Source organism: Nematostella vectensis, chromosome 6 (genome assembly GCF_932526225.1).
Source record: "Nematostella vectensis chromosome 6, jaNemVect1.1, whole genome shotgun sequence".
NCBI classification, from domain to species: Eukaryota; Metazoa; Cnidaria; class Anthozoa; order Actiniaria; family Edwardsiidae; genus Nematostella; species Nematostella vectensis.
In genome coordinates, this window is record NC_064039.1 from 4,685,044 (window position 1) to 4,705,737 (window position 20,694).

At 41.8% G+C, this 20,694-nt stretch overlaps 3 protein-coding genes and 1 long non-coding RNA gene across 5 annotated transcripts; 3 read left to right on the top strand and 1 right to left on the bottom strand.

Annotated features, from left to right (window-relative positions):
• Nucleotides 1-3,760: 3,760 nt before the first annotated feature.
• Nucleotides 3,761-6,556, top strand: LOC125556787. 2 transcript variants are annotated; one of them, XM_048729310.1, is made up of 8 exons: nt 3,761-3,931; nt 4,233-4,368; nt 4,713-4,792; nt 4,863-5,103; nt 5,328-5,570; nt 5,660-5,731; nt 5,834-5,984; nt 6,065-6,556. In XM_048729310.1, the coding sequence occupies exons 2-8, from the start codon at nt 4,339-4,341 to the stop codon at nt 6,268-6,270; spliced, it is 1,023 nt and encodes a 340-aa protein (XP_048585267.1). In that variant the 5' UTR covers nt 3,761-3,931; nt 4,233-4,338; the 3' UTR covers nt 6,271-6,556. The 2 variants fall into 2 exon arrangements, with proteins under 2 accessions (XP_048585267.1, XP_048585268.1); XM_048729311.1 differs by lacking the exon at nt 3,761-3,931 and having other exon boundaries at nt 4,141-4,368.
• On the bottom strand, nt 6,385-7,140 carry LOC125568035. The gene is made up of 2 exons (XR_007312034.1): nt 6,915-7,140; nt 6,385-6,683 (listed from the first exon to the last, which is right to left on the bottom strand). It is a non-coding gene; the product is annotated as an uncharacterized LOC125568035 (long non-coding RNA).
• Nucleotides 7,141-7,438: 298 nt separating this feature from the next.
• On the top strand, nt 7,439-11,050 carry LOC5521389 (probable glycosyltransferase STELLO1). The gene is made up of 2 exons (XM_001641122.3): nt 7,439-7,713; nt 9,289-11,050. Exons 1-2 carry the CDS (start codon nt 7,632-7,634, stop codon nt 10,185-10,187), a joined length of 981 nt encoding a protein of 326 aa, XP_001641172.2. The 5' UTR covers nt 7,439-7,631; the 3' UTR covers nt 10,188-11,050.
• A 2,189-nt stretch (nt 11,051-13,239) lies between these two features.
• LOC5521371 (kelch-like protein 2) lies at nt 13,240-20,364 on the top strand. The gene is made up of 3 exons (XM_032366626.2): nt 13,240-14,276; nt 15,845-16,075; nt 18,669-20,364. Exons 1-3 carry the CDS (start codon nt 13,415-13,417, stop codon nt 19,283-19,285), a joined length of 1,710 nt encoding a protein of 569 aa, XP_032222517.2. The 5' UTR covers nt 13,240-13,414; the 3' UTR covers nt 19,286-20,364.
• Nucleotides 20,365-20,694: the final 330 nt, after the last annotated feature.

A 20,694-nucleotide genomic window follows, 5' to 3' on the forward strand; every position in this document is an offset into this window, starting at 1 on the left:
AAAGATTAAGAAAGAGTAGATAAGGTCTAATTTTGCCCGACTGTAAGTAGTAACGGCAACGCTTACGACAGTTCATTAGTGGAATAGCCAATAATCGTTTTCATGTATAAAGCGGATTTCAGGTGATTGCAGAAAGTAAGTCTTGCGACTTGAATTTTGTTAACCTTTCTATAGGTTCTATAGGAGGGCAAAGTCTTTTGTGAAATTGAGAACTAAATCAAAACGTGCCAATACCCACGTCATGACTACGTAAGCCTGACTGGTTTGTCGTTGAATGGCTTCCACCGCAAGTGGTTTTGCATCTGCGTTTAGTTTTCCGAAACTCATCTGAAATCCGCTCTATCCATATTTAAACTTTTAGAAGTTCCGTTTCCACCAAAATTGTTACATTCACATTCGCGTTCTTTTTATACTGTAGAACGAAGTAGTTTCACGTCCTAGCTCAGAAGAAATCATCAGAAATAAACTTGAATCTGTATTCGTTTGTCAAACGCATTTTAAAGCCACACCCCCTGTTGAGGACCATTGTGGGTGTGTGTGTGGGGGGGGGGGGGGGGGGGGTACCCACAGAACAGCGTGGAAACGGAACACAAAAGAAAACGGTAGAAACCAACTTAATTGATTTCAAAATGCAACATTGATCAAGGAAATTTTTCAAATATATCCGTCAAGAACGGATGTTTTAGTGAATATGTCAGGGGGATCGGAACATTTGGTGAATACATTTCCCTTGTAATGAACTTTGATTATACTATATTACCTGGATTTATATTTGAAAATTACAATAATAATTGGCGACAGTGAATGAGTTGTTTTTCTTGTTATTTACCAGATGTAACTATTACTCTTGTTTCTGTGCAAATAAATATATTACTTTGTAGTCTTTATATGGTGTTGCTAGAAGAAGGGCATCAGGTATTGCAGAAATATTAGTCCGGCGTATCAACGTAAACGTTGCGCGCTTTGGGCCATAGACTCAAAACTTTCCTTGGTGAAAGTTTTCATCCTAGTTTTCAATATTAGATATGGAGGTTTCTCGTTGTACCGAATGCTATAGTTAATTATAGGATTGTGCTCGTAGGGGGGAGGGTGAGTGGCACTTTAGTCACAGTGGCGAGCAGTGCTAGTTATAAAGGTACCAAGCTTGGTATACAGTATATGTTCTTTGGAAAATTCTTGACTGATCAACAAGGGGTGTCACAAAATTGCACCTCATTAGGGAGGGTACAGGTAAATTTGTCAAAGCCCTCTAACTCCTGATGTTTGTGGTACTCCATGTAATTATGCTAAGGATCACTCAAGAAGTATGTTTATCAAATGTGTCATTAGTGTCTCTACAGCATAAGTTTATAATGTCAATTGCCCCCACCCTCCTCCCCCTCCCCAAGGAAGTGCAAATTTGTTATTCTCCGGTAAATCTGTTAAGCGTTGGTTATGGATCATATTTGACACGTTTGGTGCATTTATGGTGTCAGCATATCTCATTAGGCCATAATTATGCATTTTGACAAATTACCTTTATCCCTCCCCTTCTCGTGCACTTCTTTGGTACCTCCTGTTAATATGTGTCACCAATGGAACATATCAAAGTTTGGTGGCTTTATGTCCTGCACAGGACAGGACATAAAACTGTAATGTCTAGACTGTGTCCAGTATGGTGCCATGTGAAAATGTGGTACTATATTGTTATGTGCTATAAATTCTACACATTCCCAATAAAATTGTAGATTCGTTTGAAAAATAATAAAAAGACTGAATAAATAATAAAAAGGCTGAATAAGAGAAAAGCCATTCATAGATATCAAAATTAATCTATTCAAATTTATTACAATGGCGTCACGGAACACGATTATCGCCGGCGTTAAATAGGACTCCTGGGGATCGTTTCGGGTCCCGGGATCAGTTGGGGAACTTTTGGGGGATCATTTCGGGTCCTGGGATCGTTTCGGGTCCTGGGATCATTTCGGGTCCTGTACAGGTCCCTATTTACCAGATGGCGAAGGAGGTTACACAGCGCGTCGTTTGAAAGGACGCAACTTGCCATGTTGTTGGTAGGGTTACGTGCTTTATTGAACACTTACCATGGCCAGAAATATTGAACCACGCACATGCGCGCTAATAACCAGAAGTTGAACTAACGGCTTTCAAGAAACAACGAAGTTTGTTAAGAAATGACTTACGCGTAACCCTAAAACGAATTTTTAACCGTATCCGAATGTGAAAATGAAAAAACCTGCATCGGAATCGTATTTTTCAAAGATTTAACATAACAGATATAGAATAATGTTCGACACATAATGAAAAAATAGTTCGGTTTTGTAGGTTTTAAAAATAGCGTTTTCATTGTGTTGTTCGCTAAATGCATCTGAATAAAATAACGTAAATTTGTCTCAGACACCCTTGAAATAAAACCTAGCACTCAGTAATAACATCTCTTGGCTCAAAACCTGCATCGGAATCATAATAAAGACATGTTTACCTTGAGTCTTCATCGAGAAGATTGTCTTTACCGCTTCATCGTAATTCGGTTTTTGCGATATAAAACGCATGATCTCCCTTGAAGTTTTGTTCGTAGTTTCCTGGCATTCGAATGATAAATCGAACGTTCGTCGAGAAAGTTGAAGCATTTTATCGCGCGCCTTCTCTTTGAAAACTGGCTGTTGATGTTGCTACGAATTGTCTAAGACTGCCGGGAGCCCTGTATTGCTAAAGGCCGTTCCTCTCCAGGCTTTATCTGTCAATCATTTTGAAATTTAGCGGGAATTTCATTGGCGGGTAGTTCATGAATGAAGTTGTAGTTTCATCGTAGTACGCGCGTAGTAAAAAAATACTACGCAATGTTTACAGTTTATAATGACTGAGTAATCAAAGAAATGGCGACGTAACGAGAAAACAAAAACACCAGTCCGGTAGGTTTTCATCACACTATGTCGGATATATTACAAAGGACGGATCCATTCTTTGAGTTTTTACTGACGGAAAGTGACTCCAGGTACGAGCACAAGCAACGCCCTGCAGAAAACGATGTAATCGGTTATATAACTTTGCCGCGACCCCTCCTTGCTGGCTGGTATTTAATCAAAACGAAGGACATTCGGTACATCGACCTGCTAAACAAGTCTATAGGGGCCACTCTGAAGATCAGCTCAGAAAGCGTCTTACTTGAAAAAAGATTGGACGATCTATGCAGGAGAAGTTCGGCACAGAAAAAGAAACTAAACGTACGGGGATCGGTGAAACAGCGCTTGGACTTTTGCACCAGCGCTTGCAAAGTCCGACTCTTGAGGAAAGAAGTTGTAGAAATAAAGGATTTGGTGGAAGAACGAGTCGAGGAAACTTCTTCCATTGCAGAACGTGATGAACTAGTTACAGCCTTGAAACAAGAGGTGCAACGGCTCAAGGGTAATAATGACTCCTTGAGACAGCAAATTAGGCACTTGAAGAGGGAAACATGCGATGCAAATGTGGGGACTCCCATCCCTGAATTAAAGACCGAACAAAGTAAAAACCGAAAAATAAAAATACTAAAAAATAAAGCAGAGAAAGCACTTGCATTTGTAGAATTGTTTGGCTTAGAGCTTGATTTTCTCCAAGTAACTGACTCTGTCAATGAGAAAAACTACAATCTGGACTTGTCAACAGCATGTCAAGGTGGATCCAAAACAACAGGCCAGAATGCCCAATACCTGTCACTTAATGAAAAGGACAAAGCCACTGTAGAAAGTGTTCTATTTTTGATGGACAAATTTGGTGTTGGGGATGATTTATCCAAAAGGTGTCAAGAATAGTTGATGGCTTCCCTAGAGGCTATATCATAAAACAGTGTCGCTCAGAGCTCAATAAACAGTGCAACATCAGGCCCACTCCAGGACAAGTTCCAGGAGCCCAGTTCTCTTTCAAGGAGAGACTGGTAGAGCAAATCAAGAGTCTGGTGAGTTGTTAGTAATTTGAATCAGGATTTATGTACAAAAATGTATTAAGAAATGATACCCCCCCCCCCACACACACACACCCCAGGAAACAACAATGCAACAACAAATCACACCCCAGAAAACATCAATGCAACAACAAATCTTGATTTGTACATACAGCACAGTAATGATATTTACAAAAATAAGCATATGCACTCATGATATTTACTAGATAATCTGGTTGCTGGAAATATAGACTGCCTGCTATTAATCATAAATACCCAAGTTAAAATAGAAGTGGTATCCCATTTCTTTTAACAGAGAGCAAGTGGTATGGTTACAGACCATGTCAGGATAAAGCTCAGTGGTGACGGGGCCAGAATGAGCCGCTCCTCAAATTTCACCCTTTTTAGCTTTGCAATACTGAATGCACCTGATGATCTGCTTTCCTCGAAAGGTATGTGTACCTCATTTATATGCTATATCTCTGGCTATACATGGGACAAGGCTATACATTCCAATGTTTCTTATACCATCTTACAAATACATTTGAGGTACACACACAGTGGCAGTTATCAATGGTCCAGAGAAGTATGAGACAATAGCAGAGAGCTTGAAAGATGTTCTTGAAGAAATTGATGCAGTGCAAGATGATAGCTATGTAGAACTTGATGGCAAGAAGATAAATGTAGAGTTCTTTCTGGGCGGAGACTATAAAGTAACAGTCGTCTACAGGTTCTTAGCAGAATGTGACATTTTAAAAAGAAAAACTAATCTAGTAATTTGTTTCTTTTTTTTCAGTTCCTCTTACAAACAATGGGTTTGAGTGCTGCAAACTCAGCATATGCTTGTCTTTGGTGCAAAGTTCACAAGAAAGACAGGTAAAAATTGTTAAGAATACTAGGTCTAAGTGACCTACAATACAAGGTAATTGTTTTGTAATTTCCCCAGAGGTGACATGAGCAAGGATGATGAGTATTATGAGAAGGACCCACTACGCAGGACCCTACAGGATATTATCGAGTGTGGAAAAAGAAAGAAGGGAGAGAATTACTGCTGTGTTAATAAACCCCTATTCAACATTGAACCTGACCACATACTAATAGATGAGCTCCACTTAATGCTGAGGGTGACAGACATCCTGATAGATAATGCAATAGAAGATGCAATGCAGTGGGATGAAAAGGAAAAGGTCAATACAATCTACCTGATAATATACTTTTTATGACAAATAAAGCACTTATTTAGGACATGAATGACTGTCCATGTACAATTACTATAAGAAGTGGAAAAACTGTTAGCAATGGAATTGTAGTATGTTGTAGTAAAGTTTAAAAATGTAAAGTGACACTGAGCTTAAGGAAATGCCGCTACAAAAAAGTTTACTCATAGCAGAAATTTTTTTATATATTTCAGATCAGTAAAAGATCAAACAAAGGAAGCACAAGCCATCTGAGTCAATTAGTACAAACTATACGGTCGTGTGGGGTATCATTTCAAGTGTGGGAGAAGCTTAATGCAGATGGTAGGGGAAGTGGTACCTATGACTTCACAAGTTTGATGGGTAGCGATAGAAAGAAACTTCTGAAAAAGCTCCCAGAGAAGCTCATTGGTGTCCTACAGCCATCTACAGCTGCTAGGGTTGCAGAAATCTGGAAGGTGAATTTAGCATAATTATGCTGAAATCATTCTCACTGAAAATTAAAAAGTAAGCTATAGAGATATAAATTGTATTTTCATGATTCCAGGATTTCCACCATTTGTATTTTGATTGTGTTTCTAACTGGAAACCACCATCCATGGAAGTCTATCAAAAAGAGGTAAAGCTAGAAGTGTTTTATAAAAAATTAAAAAAACCAGTATGATCTTGATAGAATCTGACAAAACTATTATACCTGTTTTTTGTAACAAAAATTCCAAAGGCTAAAGAATGGATAACCAAATTCGGTAGCCTTGGTGATGTGAGGCTTGGCTACAAAAAAGAGCGAGTGACATGCTACATGCATATTGCAGCCTATCATGTTCCAGCCATGATAAGGCGCTATCAAAACCTGAAGCAGTTTAGTGGTCAAGGTGGGTAAATAATATTATTTTTTGTAAAAATCAAAAAGTGAAAAGTTTTGAAAGTTTGTTTACTATAAATACTTTTATAGGTCTGGAGAAAAATAATGATGATGCAAGAAGAGTGGTTTTGAGGAAATCTAACCACCTTGATGACCCCTGTGAGGTTCTGCAAGCAGAGTTTAGGTTGGGCAAGCTAAAGCACAGGGAGAAACTCCCTCGTCCCTATGTCAAACGAAATGCCCAATATTGGGAAGAGGAAATTAAGATAAAGCAAAGACGAGGGAACACAAATTAAGGCTCTACTAACTTTATTTGTCACCAAGTGCAACTTTAACGAAACAAACTGTTACTTTCTCTTGAAAAGCCCTAGGTAATAAAACTGGCAGGGGTTGTCTGGAGTATTTCTTTGTTGTAAAGCTAACAAAGCTTCTAACCTTCATGGGATAAAATACTTTGATCCCCTGTCCATGCATGTCAGCCAGCTGATCCCAGCCCTTTGGAAAATATGTGGCAGGGAACTGATCTCTTTCGAGATAATGCCAATTGGAGTCATTAAAATTAAATAAATATCTAAAAACATCTCCCCTGAAATAAAAGGTTACTGGTAACCTTGACCTAGATTTCAAAAGCACTTCAACCTCAGCTCGAAAGACTGCGACATTGGAATGAAGGACACCTCCATCAGGCATAGGTGGGGAGTAGAACAAGCTGAAAGACAAATACACAAGAGGATTTAAGTAAAGCATCTGAAAATAATTCTGAGCTAGATTTTAGGCAATTTTCTATTGTGGATCTGTTACATATGCAACTTGCCTATTATTTATTATTCTGTAGTCTCAATTTTTTTTAAATTTGGAAACTAATAGGTGAAAAAAGCCCTAGTGGTAAATAGTAGGTTCGCATCCCAGTAGAGTTGAGCTTCTGAAGCTTCTGACGTACCGGACACACTCGGACGTCATGTTTTCGACAGGTTCCCATGTTGCATTGTAGGGAGAGAAGCCCTTCCATAAAACGAGGTATTCATGCTGATTATCAGAATGCAGAGTAGTATATTTTTGTCTGCAATACCGTAAATAGCAAGAAGCCATCGGGGGCAACGGACCCCAACAAAAATACGATGACACGAGGCCGGGAGCGATGTGACCTGTAAGTTAAACTTTGTCAAACTCACCTTGCCTTCTGTGGTCTTGCGCTCTAAGATAAGCCGATCAACTTCCCAAAGCCGACCTTTACCTTGAATTCGTTTCAAAGGTCGATCGCAAAAAAGATCAACGGAAGAGATCGAATTAAGCGTACGATAAAAACCTTTCTCTCGTCTTAGCCGCCATTTCTTCACGGGTCTAAGACCCGTGATTTGTGGATTTCAGGAACCAATCAAATGCGCGCAAATACAATGGATATGCAAAATAGGAAAAGCTCGGTCCAACTCCCGTTTTGGTTCAATATTTCTGGCCATGAAGAGATTAGACTTCATTTCCTAGTCAAAGTATCCTGCAGCCCGTTTTCGGTCCACAACAGAGTATACGCAGGGGACACACAATCTGAGCAATGACCTTAAACCTGCTGTGAAGTGAAACCGCCGGCTTACAACACAGATAACGAGTTATTTTATAATTTCCATAAAAACCTATACGTTTCTAAAGCAAAAGATCGGCCATGGTAAATCGAAAGATGTTCGTATTTATTGTTGCTTGCCTCCTCGTGGCGCTTCTCATAATTATCCAGTCGGATGTTGTTGGTAAGTGAGAAACTATGTTTTCCTTTTATGAGTGATGTGTGAGAGTTATCTGTCGAACCACTGTATGAAATCTCGAGAAGAATTCCACATAGGCACAGTTTATTTGGAAAGGATAGAGGCGAAACACACTATATCTAGAGATTCATTGGATGCGTCCTTGAAGCGTGGAACTATCATGTACATAATAGAAAGGAATGGAGGGCGATCACAAATAACATCTGCACGTCATACGACAAAAGAAGATATGAAACCTATTTAAAACAAAGGGAAGCTCGCCGTAAAAGGGCGGAGAACAGTTAAATACAAACTGTGTTATACCCGTTCGCGGGTGCAGGCGCCTATATATATAATGAAACAAAGAAAGAGGCAAAAATCGCTCGAAGTCGTCAGGATAAAAAACATTATTTACAATTTTCAGTAACCCCCTGCCTCCCGCAATGCTAAAATGCATTATTGATTAGTTAATTTGGCGTTAAATTCCACCCGAAAATCAATATTGTCGCCCAGCAAAGGAATTGCGCGACATACATAAAATTTGTTAGATTATTGGCGAAGCACTTGGAGTGTAGAATTAGGCAGACAAATCGTTTCCACTCATTTAATACTAAATTAGTTTAATCTAGTCGGGAAACTTTAATGTTGTGTGGTGATATAGATTGATATATTACAATCAATGAGTAATCGATAGTCACACGTTTGAAAATGTGATTGTTTGATCTCGACTAATATAATTTGACAGCCGATGTTTTCATAATGAATATGATCAGCTTGATCACATATCAATATATCACAAATCGCACATTGTGACAATGGTACTTGATTTTGTTGAACATGCTTTAGCTTTATGGGAACCGCAAGGGCCCAATATTAGGATGGTTTGGTACATGGCACGTTGCGGGCAAGATTCAAGCTTCACAAAGTATTTTTTTTGTTTACTTTGCGTGCGACTTCGCGCTTGATATCAGACTCGTACCCAGTCGCTTATTAATAAAACCAGTCGCTTATAAAAGAACAGAGGGCGCGCAAGAATGTCTGGGAAGGAAGATGAGGGCGCGCAATCCCCTCTCCATAACGCATTGCGCGCCCTTTTATTAATTAGCGACTGGGTACGAGTCTGACAAAGGTCACAGGGTCGTCGACACCAACACGGATTCAAAAGTATCCGGGTTCGTTTCGCCGAAAACGCATCACTTGATTCAGGTCCACACTATCGTTTTCGCATCGTGCGACCGAACGGTCAAACAAGCTGCGATCGGGTGTAATGATATCGAAACCAGCCTTCAAGAACAAGGCAATAGAAAAATTTGCGCTGTGCATGACGGTAATATAACATGCGCAAATTGCGAACTTTTATTGATTTGTAATTGAATTACTTGCACTCGATCGCAGATTATTTGACCGTACGATCGCAACCGATAGCAAAGTGGTTTCTATATGATCGCAGGATGAGTTCCTCCAGTACGATTGGGTGCGATCATATGGAAACCAGCGATGCCATCATCAATTACTAATTTAAAAAATTCAAAAATTTGCTAATTATCAATTAACTATCGGTTTCCAATTTTCTTCCATCAGGTAAACCGGGCTTCATGGTGTCAAAAATGAGCAGAACCACTCCGACATCTCCTCTATACAACGTAGTATTGGTGATTATCTATCACTACCCGTATTACGAGACTCTTCCTATCATACGTTCCTTCTACGAGAAGGCCTTTCGCAAGATAATCGTGTGTGGTGCTGAAGCCAACGAGACGCTTGGGATAATGGGCGTGGCGCACGAGAATGGGTACTGGGGGTATGAGTGCCTGGGAAAAGCGGCCAGAGACTACCCAGGATACGAAGGTTACTTGCAAATACATGACGACATTCTGTTCCAATGGTGGAATGTATTCAGTGAAGATCGAACCAAAATCTGGCTATTTGGTGATCATATCGAGTTTAATAGTGGTGGCGTCTTAGGGGGTGAGCCCCCTACGGACTGGCCATGGTGGAAGAAAACGAACATCTTGGAAAGAACAGGGGAGGTCCTCAGAGACCTTCGTAACAATACTGAACAACCATGGATAAACGAAAGTTTTAGGATTTTTTATGCCAATTCTGGAGGAAATGATACAATACCTACTTCTCGTGGAGATATTTGGTACATCCCTGGCCGCCTGGCAGAAAGACTTGGTTATTTATCATCCCTTTTCTTTAAACATAGGGTTTTCCTGGAAACTGCTGTTCCAACTATGATGAGTTTTCTAGACTACACCAGAAATGTTCAGAATCCCGGTGGTTTGTACTTGAGCACCAAGTACGGTTATGGAGATTCACGCGATAGTCCGTCTACGTTTTGGTCAGAGTATAGAAAAAATCTCACATTTCTACACCCGTTTAAGCTACGCGGCCATGATGCCAATTTGAGAATACTCGAAGAATTAGTGATGCCTTTCGTAAATAACTTTGTATATAAGAAAATTTTGTATGTGTAGCTAAAAATCGAGAGCTTTTTCGTTTGTATATTTTTCTTTTTCTTTGAAACTTATCTGGATTTCTTTATTATCGTATCACACATTCAGTGACAAAAAGGTATATCAATTTCATACACCTTTTTAAGGTTGCACTCGAGAATCATGTGTCAACCCGCGGTGGTTACCATATAAGTGGCTTAACCGTGTTCTCCGAAAACCACGCAGCTTTACAAACATTACGCTTATTTAATTAATGCTCGCAAAGCATTGCGGGTGATGGCACATGTATGTATTCGCCGACTAAGGGGGCGCGCGCTTAATTGTTTGCGATTCGTTTACGAAGCTTGTACCACGCACTCCAGCGATCTTTATAGTTTCTGCGAAACCAGACAAGCCAAATACTACACACAGCAGCTGTTTAGTTGTATAAAATATTAAACCAGCATCTTGTCAGAGATTCGCAATATATTTAGAGCGTTGATTTCCTAAAACAAACTTTCACTTAAAACAGGTAATAACAATTTCAAAACAAATTCTGTTGGTACATTCACAGGTTATGGAGTTCATCAAAAGGTTATAGTCAATTTAGACAATTTCTACCGCGCATTTTCTAACAATTGAGCCCGCGCCACCTTACAAAAGGCCATCATTGGCTCACAAAGACTCCTTCCCTTGCTAGGCCCTTGTTGTGTTCGCCTGCCCGCCAAGCACAGTCACAAACACCTGCTCCTCTACATCATACAGAATAAAATGACATACTTGTATTTACTAGCCTCGCAGGTGACCAGTAAGGGCAAATACTATTGCCATAGCTAGTCAAATATAAGAAAAGATAGAAAAATTCATATGGGTTTTGATGTCCAGGATTAAAATGAACATGTTTATCCAGACTACTGTTATCATTATCGATAACTACAATTCATAAGAGCGTATTATTGTCTATGTCGATTGCTTGAACGCCCTAAACTCTTTTTGCCGTCTAGAACACCACGCACATAATAAAACCAAGCATGTCTTTAGCAAATTCCTACTGCATTTCTGTCATGGGGGGCAAAATAGTATTTCGCCGCTTCATCATAATTTTTCTCACTTCTCCAAAATGCACGAGGCTTCGCTTTGGCTCTTTGTGTCTTTTTATTTGTAGGTCTTTCGTAGGTCTAATTTCTACAGTATCTCTTGGCTTGTCATAAACAGTTTTTCCTTCAGCGTTTCTCGAGGGCTGAGTTGTCGAGTCCTTCAGTCTTGCTGTTCCAGTATTGGCCAATCTACGTAAGCCTTCGATGAGTTCATAGAGTAGAGTAAGATATAGGAAAGCCACAAGTATCTCACAGTGTATTCCCTGCACGCTGCCCATACTAAACTCAGTTTCACTTTAAATTGAAATGAATAACTATGCCAAGCCTTTTCATCAAATTACTCCAAACCTGTCACTGTTTGCCTAAGGGCATTGATGTTATAATGTCAAATATGTACTTAAATTTTATTACTGGTACAAGTTATCATGAATGAGTGTGTGGAGTTGGGCAGAGTGTCAACACGTTGTCAGATAATGAACAAACTTGACTGGGAAATGCATCAGCAAAAGGTGGAAACGGTATGTTTTACGCTTCTGTGAAAACAGAGTTCGCTGACGTTTTGAGCAATTTCACCCTTGTGCTGAATTATCGATCCTACCACGCCTACGCAAAACCCCGTCAGTTATTCTTAGCTTTTTTGGATTTTTTAAAAATTAAAATCTTGCAATTTTGACTACAGAACAATCTTGCTAGTAAATATAGAGGGAGATAATTATTCTGCAATAGAGATCTAGAGATTGCCTCAGTACTACCTTGGCATATGGACGGGTAAACTTACCAGGTTTTATTGTGAGATGTGGACGCGGATAAATTCGGCCAGATGCTATGAAGAACGTCACCTCCCCCTTAAATCTAGCGCTCTGATTTATAGTCAGCAGTGCATCAGATTCATGTACGTACTGACCCAAAAAGTCAGAAAAAACATTCGCAATATGCACCTCACGTCGCTTAGCAACAAGGACAGGCGCGTTCGCGTACCAAGGATTGACTGAGGCGGTGGGGGGGAAGGGGGGGGGTGCCAGTCATGGGTATCATAAGGAAAACACATAGTATTTGAAGATTCTTTAATAGAAAATGACCGTTCCTGCGACAGTTTTGTGCTCAGGCTTCCCGTAAAATACTATTGACCAAAGCAATCATGAGACTTTTTTAGCGGTTGATATCACGAGTCAAGCCAAAGACCAAAATCAACTTATCGCGGCCTACTCGGACCCAGGCTGCACCAGCAGTGCTTATGAAACCCCGCCACAGGGTACCCGCTACTATGGAGTCTTTGGAGCTCTCGCACCAAGGATTCCTACTTTCCCGACCTCGTTAAACCGCAAGGTTGCAAATGTGCCCTTTTAGACAACAAGTCAAACAGCATTCAGTCTCGTACAACTGCCGAGTGCTTGCTCTCTCCAGGGAACTAACTTGATTCCGACAGGGAGCCTGAGAACTACTCGTTCGTTTGCCTACGGCTCGAGTGGTAGCGACGAGCAGTATATTAAGACCCAGAAAACCTTTGTCAGCGGTCGATTGTGAAGGCTACAAACTGACAGGGAGGTCGGTAGTGTCCATAAGCCATCAGCTGACCTACGGAGTGTACCGATAGAATCATCGACCACAACAAACTGACAACAGACCATCTGTTGATGTCGATTAAATATTACTTGTGATATTTTCAGCGACTTTCTGTCGTTCTTATTATTCATTTACCATTAGGTGAAAGAACAAGCTGAAAAGGATTTATTTCAATTTTCTAATTTAGCCCGTTGTACATGAAAAGCTACACAGAAACCTAAAACACAGTTATTTATTCACTCCAAAAAAGCTTAATTACAATTAGACTATTAACCAATTATTTTATACCTTTTCCCAATTTGGTAAGCCTGTGTTATTCCAGTCCCCTTATTTTCCTACACAACACAATGATTTTCCCGCCAGTGTGATTCAATCTCCACTAATCAGAGAGCTTGTTAAATCGACCATGACTCCGGCACGTGGCAGATCTATTCAGCTGAGACGAACAAAGGAATAAAGATCGCGCAAAACAACTGATGCATACATTTAGGGGGAAAACAAAAACAGTGCGCAATGAATGAAACATTCCATAGAACATCGAATTTTTACACTGATTTGACGACCCTATCAATTACGTCTGCCAGCCGTGTCTGAACTGCCCATTTTCGGATGGGGTTCAATATGGACTTCGTCGACGCCGAAGCTCCGTGTTTTGCTTTCAAACAAATGAATGCTTTCCGATGCGATGGGATTTTCTGTGATGTCGTTTTGATGACGGAGGACGGACAAGAAATCGACGCACACAAACTGGTGTTATCAGCATCCAGTGAGTACTTTAGAGCCATGTTTTTAACAGACATGAAAGAGAGCCAACAGAAGTTTATAACCATTCGCGCCATTGACTCACAGTCGATGACAACACTAGTTGAATTTGCATACACTTCAAACGTGCGAATAAATAGTGAAAATGTGGAAACCTTGCTATATGCAGCGAGTATGCTACAGTTTGTCCGTGTTGAGAAAGCGTGCTACGAGTTCTTACGGAAGAACATTAACGTACCAAACTGTCTAACGATATGGAACTTAGCGGAGCTCCACGGCTGCGCCGAACTAACCGCATTGGCCGAAAGCTACTCTCGCGGGAATTTTGTATCGCTTCTGAAACATTCCGAGTTCAAAGAATTGTCTTCTAAACAGCTGGGGAGTCTGCTATCCCACGATAAACTAAATGTTCCATCCGAAAGTGCGGTTTTCGAGGCCGTGATGAGTTGGATGAAACACGATGTAGAATCGCGCAAAAAAGATCTAGCCAACCTGTTGGAACACATTCGATTCCCGCTCCTGACAAGAAAGTTCCTTATCGATACAGTAGCTAAAGAAGACTTAATCATGAATGAAAGACCGTGTAGAGAGTTTGTATTGGAAGCGATTGACTATCACTTGATCCCAGAGCGACGGGCCTGCACACGCACGACCCGAACAATCCCGCGGGAAAAATCAAGTCGAGCAGTTTATGTCGTCGGCGGGGAAGGTAAGGGAGCATTACATGATGAAGTACACTCAATTTAAACTGGTGTTTTGAATCCATTTACTACAAGATAATTAATGGGTAAAATTTTACCCAAGTTAATAAGCTGCACGTCAAATCGATTTGTTAAAAAGTTGTGTTTGTCTGGTTATGTTTTGATTTGTTACATCATGTGTTGAGATGTCATCAAATCCTATCAGACGGTCACAAGGAATCCCACAATCCGGCCACCAGAAACAACAATAAAAAGCTTTCATCACCAGCACGTAAACGTTAAAAAGAAGAAAGTCTGGGCATGTTAAGTATATTTAATTCATTTGCTACCAAGAAATCACTTGGTGGACTTCACAGTCTTGGTGGATCGACGTCGTATTCTCAGTTTCGCATTTGATCACTTGCTTACCAGAGGGTATGGCGAACCCAATCAGCTTTTTGGATGCAACTCGTGTTAATACTTTTGTCTTTTGTCCAAATTAGCGGTTAAACTAGCAGAGGCCCGGAAGTCTGTTACAAATAAAGTCAATTATTTTCCTTATACGTTTCCTGAAGGCGTTGAAATTGCGCCAGATTCGCGAATTGCTCCCCATGTTAGCGTGTTTTGTTTCCGTTTGCGTGTGTTTATCTTGCGCGAGGTGCTTTTGCCGCTGTGTTATGCGGTGAGCCTCATTTAGCCGGCATTTACAGTCAAAGGGCACCAGCTACGCCTTCATGCTCAAGGGCGATGAGCGACGTATTGATATGTCTTTTAAAATAAATACCTTTTCTCGCCATGCCATAATCCTGGCGATAAAATGGACTAACAACTAAGTGTGAACTCCTTTTTCAGAGGTCTTAAACATGAGAAACGTCAAACTTTAATCCAAGCATTGTTATGGAGTACTCTATTAGTCATAGTTGATAAGATCTATTGACAGGATGAGACAATAACCACTCACTTCTGGTGACCTTTCCTATACACTGCGCAGAACTTTCTCTGAACAGTTCCTTTCCTCTTATCTATAGTAATGATTTCCTGCGGTTCTGGTGGATAGCTTTGCTTATACCATTCACAGTCGGATGTCTCATATAAGTTATGACGAAACAGGATCTTAAGAAAAGTTCACATGGGCCCCCTCGGACGTTTTTTTTTTAAAAAAAGCTTTTTTTGAGCCGCCTGTATTGCATTATTTCCATCCAATAGTTCAAGCAAATTTTTTGGGTCTGTCCAACATAATCATTTTGCCTTGGTGTCCCAGCGCCTAAGTGGTGCCTCTTTTCCACGACGGAGTTCGCAAGGCAAGGAAGTTCAATTCGCCCCTTATTATTTCATTATGGCACACATTACTTTCCGTTCATACCTAACGGATCATTTAAATCATGTGAAAGTTTTCCGGTTACTGCATTCTTTGAAAATCCTTTCTGTATTTTATTGATGATTAAAAGTGCTAATCATCTTTGGTGTAATGGATTGACGGGACTGGATTTTTTATGTATATAACAGCTCATATAATACAAATCAGAGCGTTTCTTTGGGCTCTTCTATATGAACGACTGTTCGCAGTAGTAATAGGATAAGTATCTTTCTTTTTCAGAGCAAGGCACCGTGCTCAGTACAGCAGAGTGCTTTGATTTCAACAAGAAGGCCTGGGGCACACTCGCCCCAATGATAATCGCGCGCAAACAAGTCGGTGCCGCGGTACTTGAAGGTCAGCTGTATGCGGTCGGAGGCGTTAATCGGGAGTACGCTGACCTGGTGACCGTGGAGTGTTATAGTCCATCAACAAGTCAGTGGACCTCTGTGGCCTCGCTCAACAAGTGCAAAGGTAAGGGAGGCAACCACACGAGAGAAAACACTGTTGAATTAAATAATCCGTGGTGCGGCAAAGCCAGCCAGTCAGTACCAGCCAGTCAGTTACCCTAACAGTCAGTATTCACATAGGCGCTCTACCCTAATCAGTCAGTAGTCAGTATCCCTATAGGCGAACTACATTAGTCCGTCAGTATCCCCTTAAGCGCACTACCCTAATCAGTTAGTACCACCATAGGCGCGCTATCCTAATCAGTCAGTATTCCAATAGGCGCGCTACCCTAATCAGTCAGTATCCCCATAGGCGCGCTATCCTAATCAGTCGGTATCCCCATAGACGCGCTACCCTAATCAGTCGGTATCCCAATAGGCGCGCTACCCTAATCAGTCAGTATCCCCATAGACGCGCTACCCTAATCAGTCAGTATCGTCATAGGCGCGCTACCCTAATCAGTCAAGATCCCCATAGGCGCGCTACCTTAACCACTCAGTATCCCCATAAGCACGCTAACCTAATCAGTCAGTATCCCCATAGGCGATTCCCTAATCAGTCAGTAGTCAGTATCCCTATAGGCGAACTACATTAGTCAGTCAGTATCCCCTTAAGCGCACTAACCTAATCAGTCAGTATTCCCATAAGCGCGCTACCCTAATCAGTCGGTATCCCCATAGGCGCGCTACCCTCTAATCAGTCAGTATCCCCATAGACGCGCTACCCTAATCAGTCAGTATCCCCATAGACGCGGTACCCTAATCAGTTTTCTCATAGGCGCGCTACCCTAATCAGTCAGTATCCCCATAGGCGCGCTACCCTAATCAGTCAGTATCCCATAGACGCGCTACCCTAATCAGTCAGTATCTCCATAGACACGCTACCTTAACCACTCAGTATCCCCATAAGCGCACTACCCTAATCAGTCGGTATCCCCATAGACGCGGTACCCTAATCAGTTAGTTTCCTCATAGGCGCGCTACCCTAATCAGTCAGTATCCCCATAGGCGCGCTACCCTAATCAGTCAGTATCCCATAGACGCGCTACCCTAATCAGTCCGTATCCCCATAGAAACGCTACCTTAACCACTCAGTATCCCCATAAGCGCATTACCCTAATCAGTCAGTATCCCCATAAGCGCGCTACCCTAATCAGTCGGTATCCCATAGGCGCGCTACCCTTATCAGTCAGTATCCCCAAAGGCGCGCAATCCTAATCAGTCAGTATCCCCATAGACGCGCTACCCTAATCAGTCAGTATCCTCATAGGCGCGCTACCCTAATCAGTCAAGATCCCCATAGGCGCGCTACCCTAATCAGTCAGTATCTCCATAGGCGCGCTACCTTAACCACTCAGTATCCCCATAAGCACGCTAACCTAATCAGTCAGTATCCCCATAGGCGATTCCCTAATCAGTCAGTAGTCAGTATCCCTATAGGCGAACTACATTAGTCAGTCAGTATCCCCTTAAGCGCACTAACCTAATCAGTCAGTATTCCCATAAGCGCGCTACCCTAATCAGTCGGTATCTCCATAGGCGCGCTACCCTCTAATCAGTCAGTATTCCATAGGCGCGCTACCCTAATCAGTCAGTATCCCCATAGACGCGCTACCCTAATCAGTCAGTATCCTCATAGGCGCGCTACCCTAATCAGTCAAGATCCCCATAGGCGCGCTACCCTAATAAGTCAGTATCTCCATAGGCGCGCTACCTTAACCACTCAGTATCCCCATAAGCACGCTAACCTAATCAGTCAGTATCCCCATAAGCGCGCTACCCTAATCTGTCGGTATCCCATAGGCGCGCTATCCTAATCAGTCAGTATACCCATAGACACGCTACCTTAACCACTCAGTATCCCCATAGGCGCGCTACCCTAATCAGTTAGTATCCCCATAGGCGCGCTACCCTAATCAGTGTGTATCCCCATAGGCGCACTTCCCTAATCAGTCAGTATCAGCATAGGCGCGCTACCCTAATCAGTCAGTATCCCCATAAGCGCGCTACCCTAATCAGTCAGTATCCCATAGGTGCGCTACCCTAATTAGTCAGTATCCCCATAAGCGCGCTACCCTAATCAGTCAGTATCCCCATAAGCCTGCTACCCAATTCAGTCAGTATCTCCATAAGCGCACTACCCTAATCAGGCATTATCCCCATAGGCACGCTACCCTAATCAGTCAGTATTCCATAGGCGCGCTACCCTAATCAGGCAGTATCCCCATAGGCGCTACCCTAATCAGGCATTATCCCCATAGGCACGCTATCCTAATCAGTCAGTATTCCAATAGGCGCGCTACCCTAATCAGTCAGTATTCCATAGGCGCGCTACCCTAATCAGGCAGTATCCCCATAAGCGCGCTACCCTAATCAGTCAGTATCCCCATAGGCGCTACCCTAATCAGGCATTATCCCCTTAGGCACGCTACCCTAATCAGTCAGTATTCCATAGGCGCGCTACCCTAATCAGGCAGTATCCCCATAGGCGCGCTACCCTTACCAGTCAGCATCTGTATAGGCACGCTACCCTTACCAGTCTGTAACTCCATAGGCGCGCCAGCGTTCCTGGATACTTTCGTATTATCCCACAAATCTAACCAGTCTGCCTTCCATAGGCGCTCTAGCGGTGGCGATCCTGGAAGGCTGGCTATACGCAGCAGGAGGGTCACATAACGGCTCCGCCCTGAAGACGGTGGAGCGGTTCGACCCCATCAGGAACGACTGGACCCAGGTGGCATCCATGCGTCTTCCCCGCAGTCAATTCGGTCTTGCGGCCTTACAAGGCCGGTTGTATGCGGTGGGAGGTTACAATGGCATATCTGAGATCGAACACGTCGAGTGCTTCGACCCGATGAACAACAAATGGAGTGACGTGAACGGTATGAACAAAGCGCGGATGAATCATGGGATCGTTACGTATGGGGATAGAATTTACGTCATCGGCGGCGCGAACAGCGTCGGACCACTGGACTCTATCGAGAAATACAACCCAGACCTGAATCTGTGGTTGATCATCCGAAACACCATGGACCCTCGGACCGGAGTTTGTGTAGTGGCAGTATACGGGGGGAGTGATGGTGTACAGGATCTCTATATCATCGGTGGGCAGGACTATCAGGGTAGAAATATGAACTCGGTCAAGAGACTGAGTCTGAAGTTTGCGGATTACTCAACCGCTACAGCACCATCGCTGATGCACCCTCGCGCATTTGCAGGCGTGGCTTCAGTTTAAGTCACATCCAGGGGTGGATCTAGCTTTTCACTAAAGGGGGGTTTGGCTCATTGATAAAGGGGGGAGAGGGTAATTTTATTTTGTTTGGCAGCCCAAAGGGGGGGGGGGGGGGGAGTTAAACACCCAAAACCCTCCCCCTAGATCCTATACGGACATCAGAGCTGTCAGCTTATACATAGGCGTCATTTCTTTTCGTATGAGGGAGGATGAGAGAGTTTTACATTCTTACCAGAATTTTGGGAGGATCATTTGTCCCCCTAGCTCCTGTGCTTTGGTTGTGGTGATAGTAAAATTAGAATTAAACCAACTATACAATGGCAACAAATATTAGAAAAACATCCACGCTGACGACCCAACGAATGCTGAAGGCCTAAATTTATCGCATGTGACAGCGAATGTTGTCGGAAGTCTATTCATTTTGTAAACTTTTTAATTGATGGAATGATAGGTAGATAGATTACATTGACGTAGGTGGAAACACAAGCACAGATCGGGCTATGTTCCATGTATTCAGCAGGTGTTTCCCACGTGGAATAAGTGCACCCCACGCTTTCAGTGACGGCAAACGCGTCACAAGCTGTGTGAGATATTGAATTTATGAAAAACAATGAGAAATTAAAAAAAAAATTGAAATTGAGGCGGTTTGCTAACGTCTCCTGTGCGGTTTAAGACAAAGCTTAACTTATTCCCACAAATTAACAAAATTTTATTCGTCGACTGATTAATTCATTGTGCTATTCAAGGTGATTTGCATATTTCAATACCTCAGAAAAAATGTTACTAATATATTTCAGACAAAATGAATTATCTAATTATACTTATACTGTAAATCAATCAGTAAAGTAAACAATATTTTGACTTCTGCTTTAGTAAATCATGCTATTTAATACAAATTTTAATAATTATATAATTATTTATGATGTATGTAAAATTTTGACTTCTGCTTTAGTAAATCATGCTATTTAATACAAATTTTAATAATTATATATTTATGATGTATGTAAAATGTTAGTAATACAAATAAATGAGGGTTAATGTTTTACAGGCAAATAAAATATCACATTGTGTTGCTCAAACTATTACTGTAGCCTGTTAACGTTTATTGTTTGTTAGTTGGTTCTGCTTGGTGTTCTTGGACATCAAAGGTTACCCAACATGCACATCCCCAGGATTTGCTGGAGGGTGTGCTCTACCACATAAAAAAAAGTATAATAGCCACATGGCACTCACCCCACCGCCTCTTTTCTCTTGGGAGGGGGGGGGAGTTTCTATATATATATAAACAATCTACAACTTATGCAGTACCTTCCATCAATATAACCAGATAACCCACCCTTATATTCACTTCCAAAATGTCCCAATCCCTCAGAGGCTACAAGTACTGAGCATTGTTTCTTCATAACAGTGTT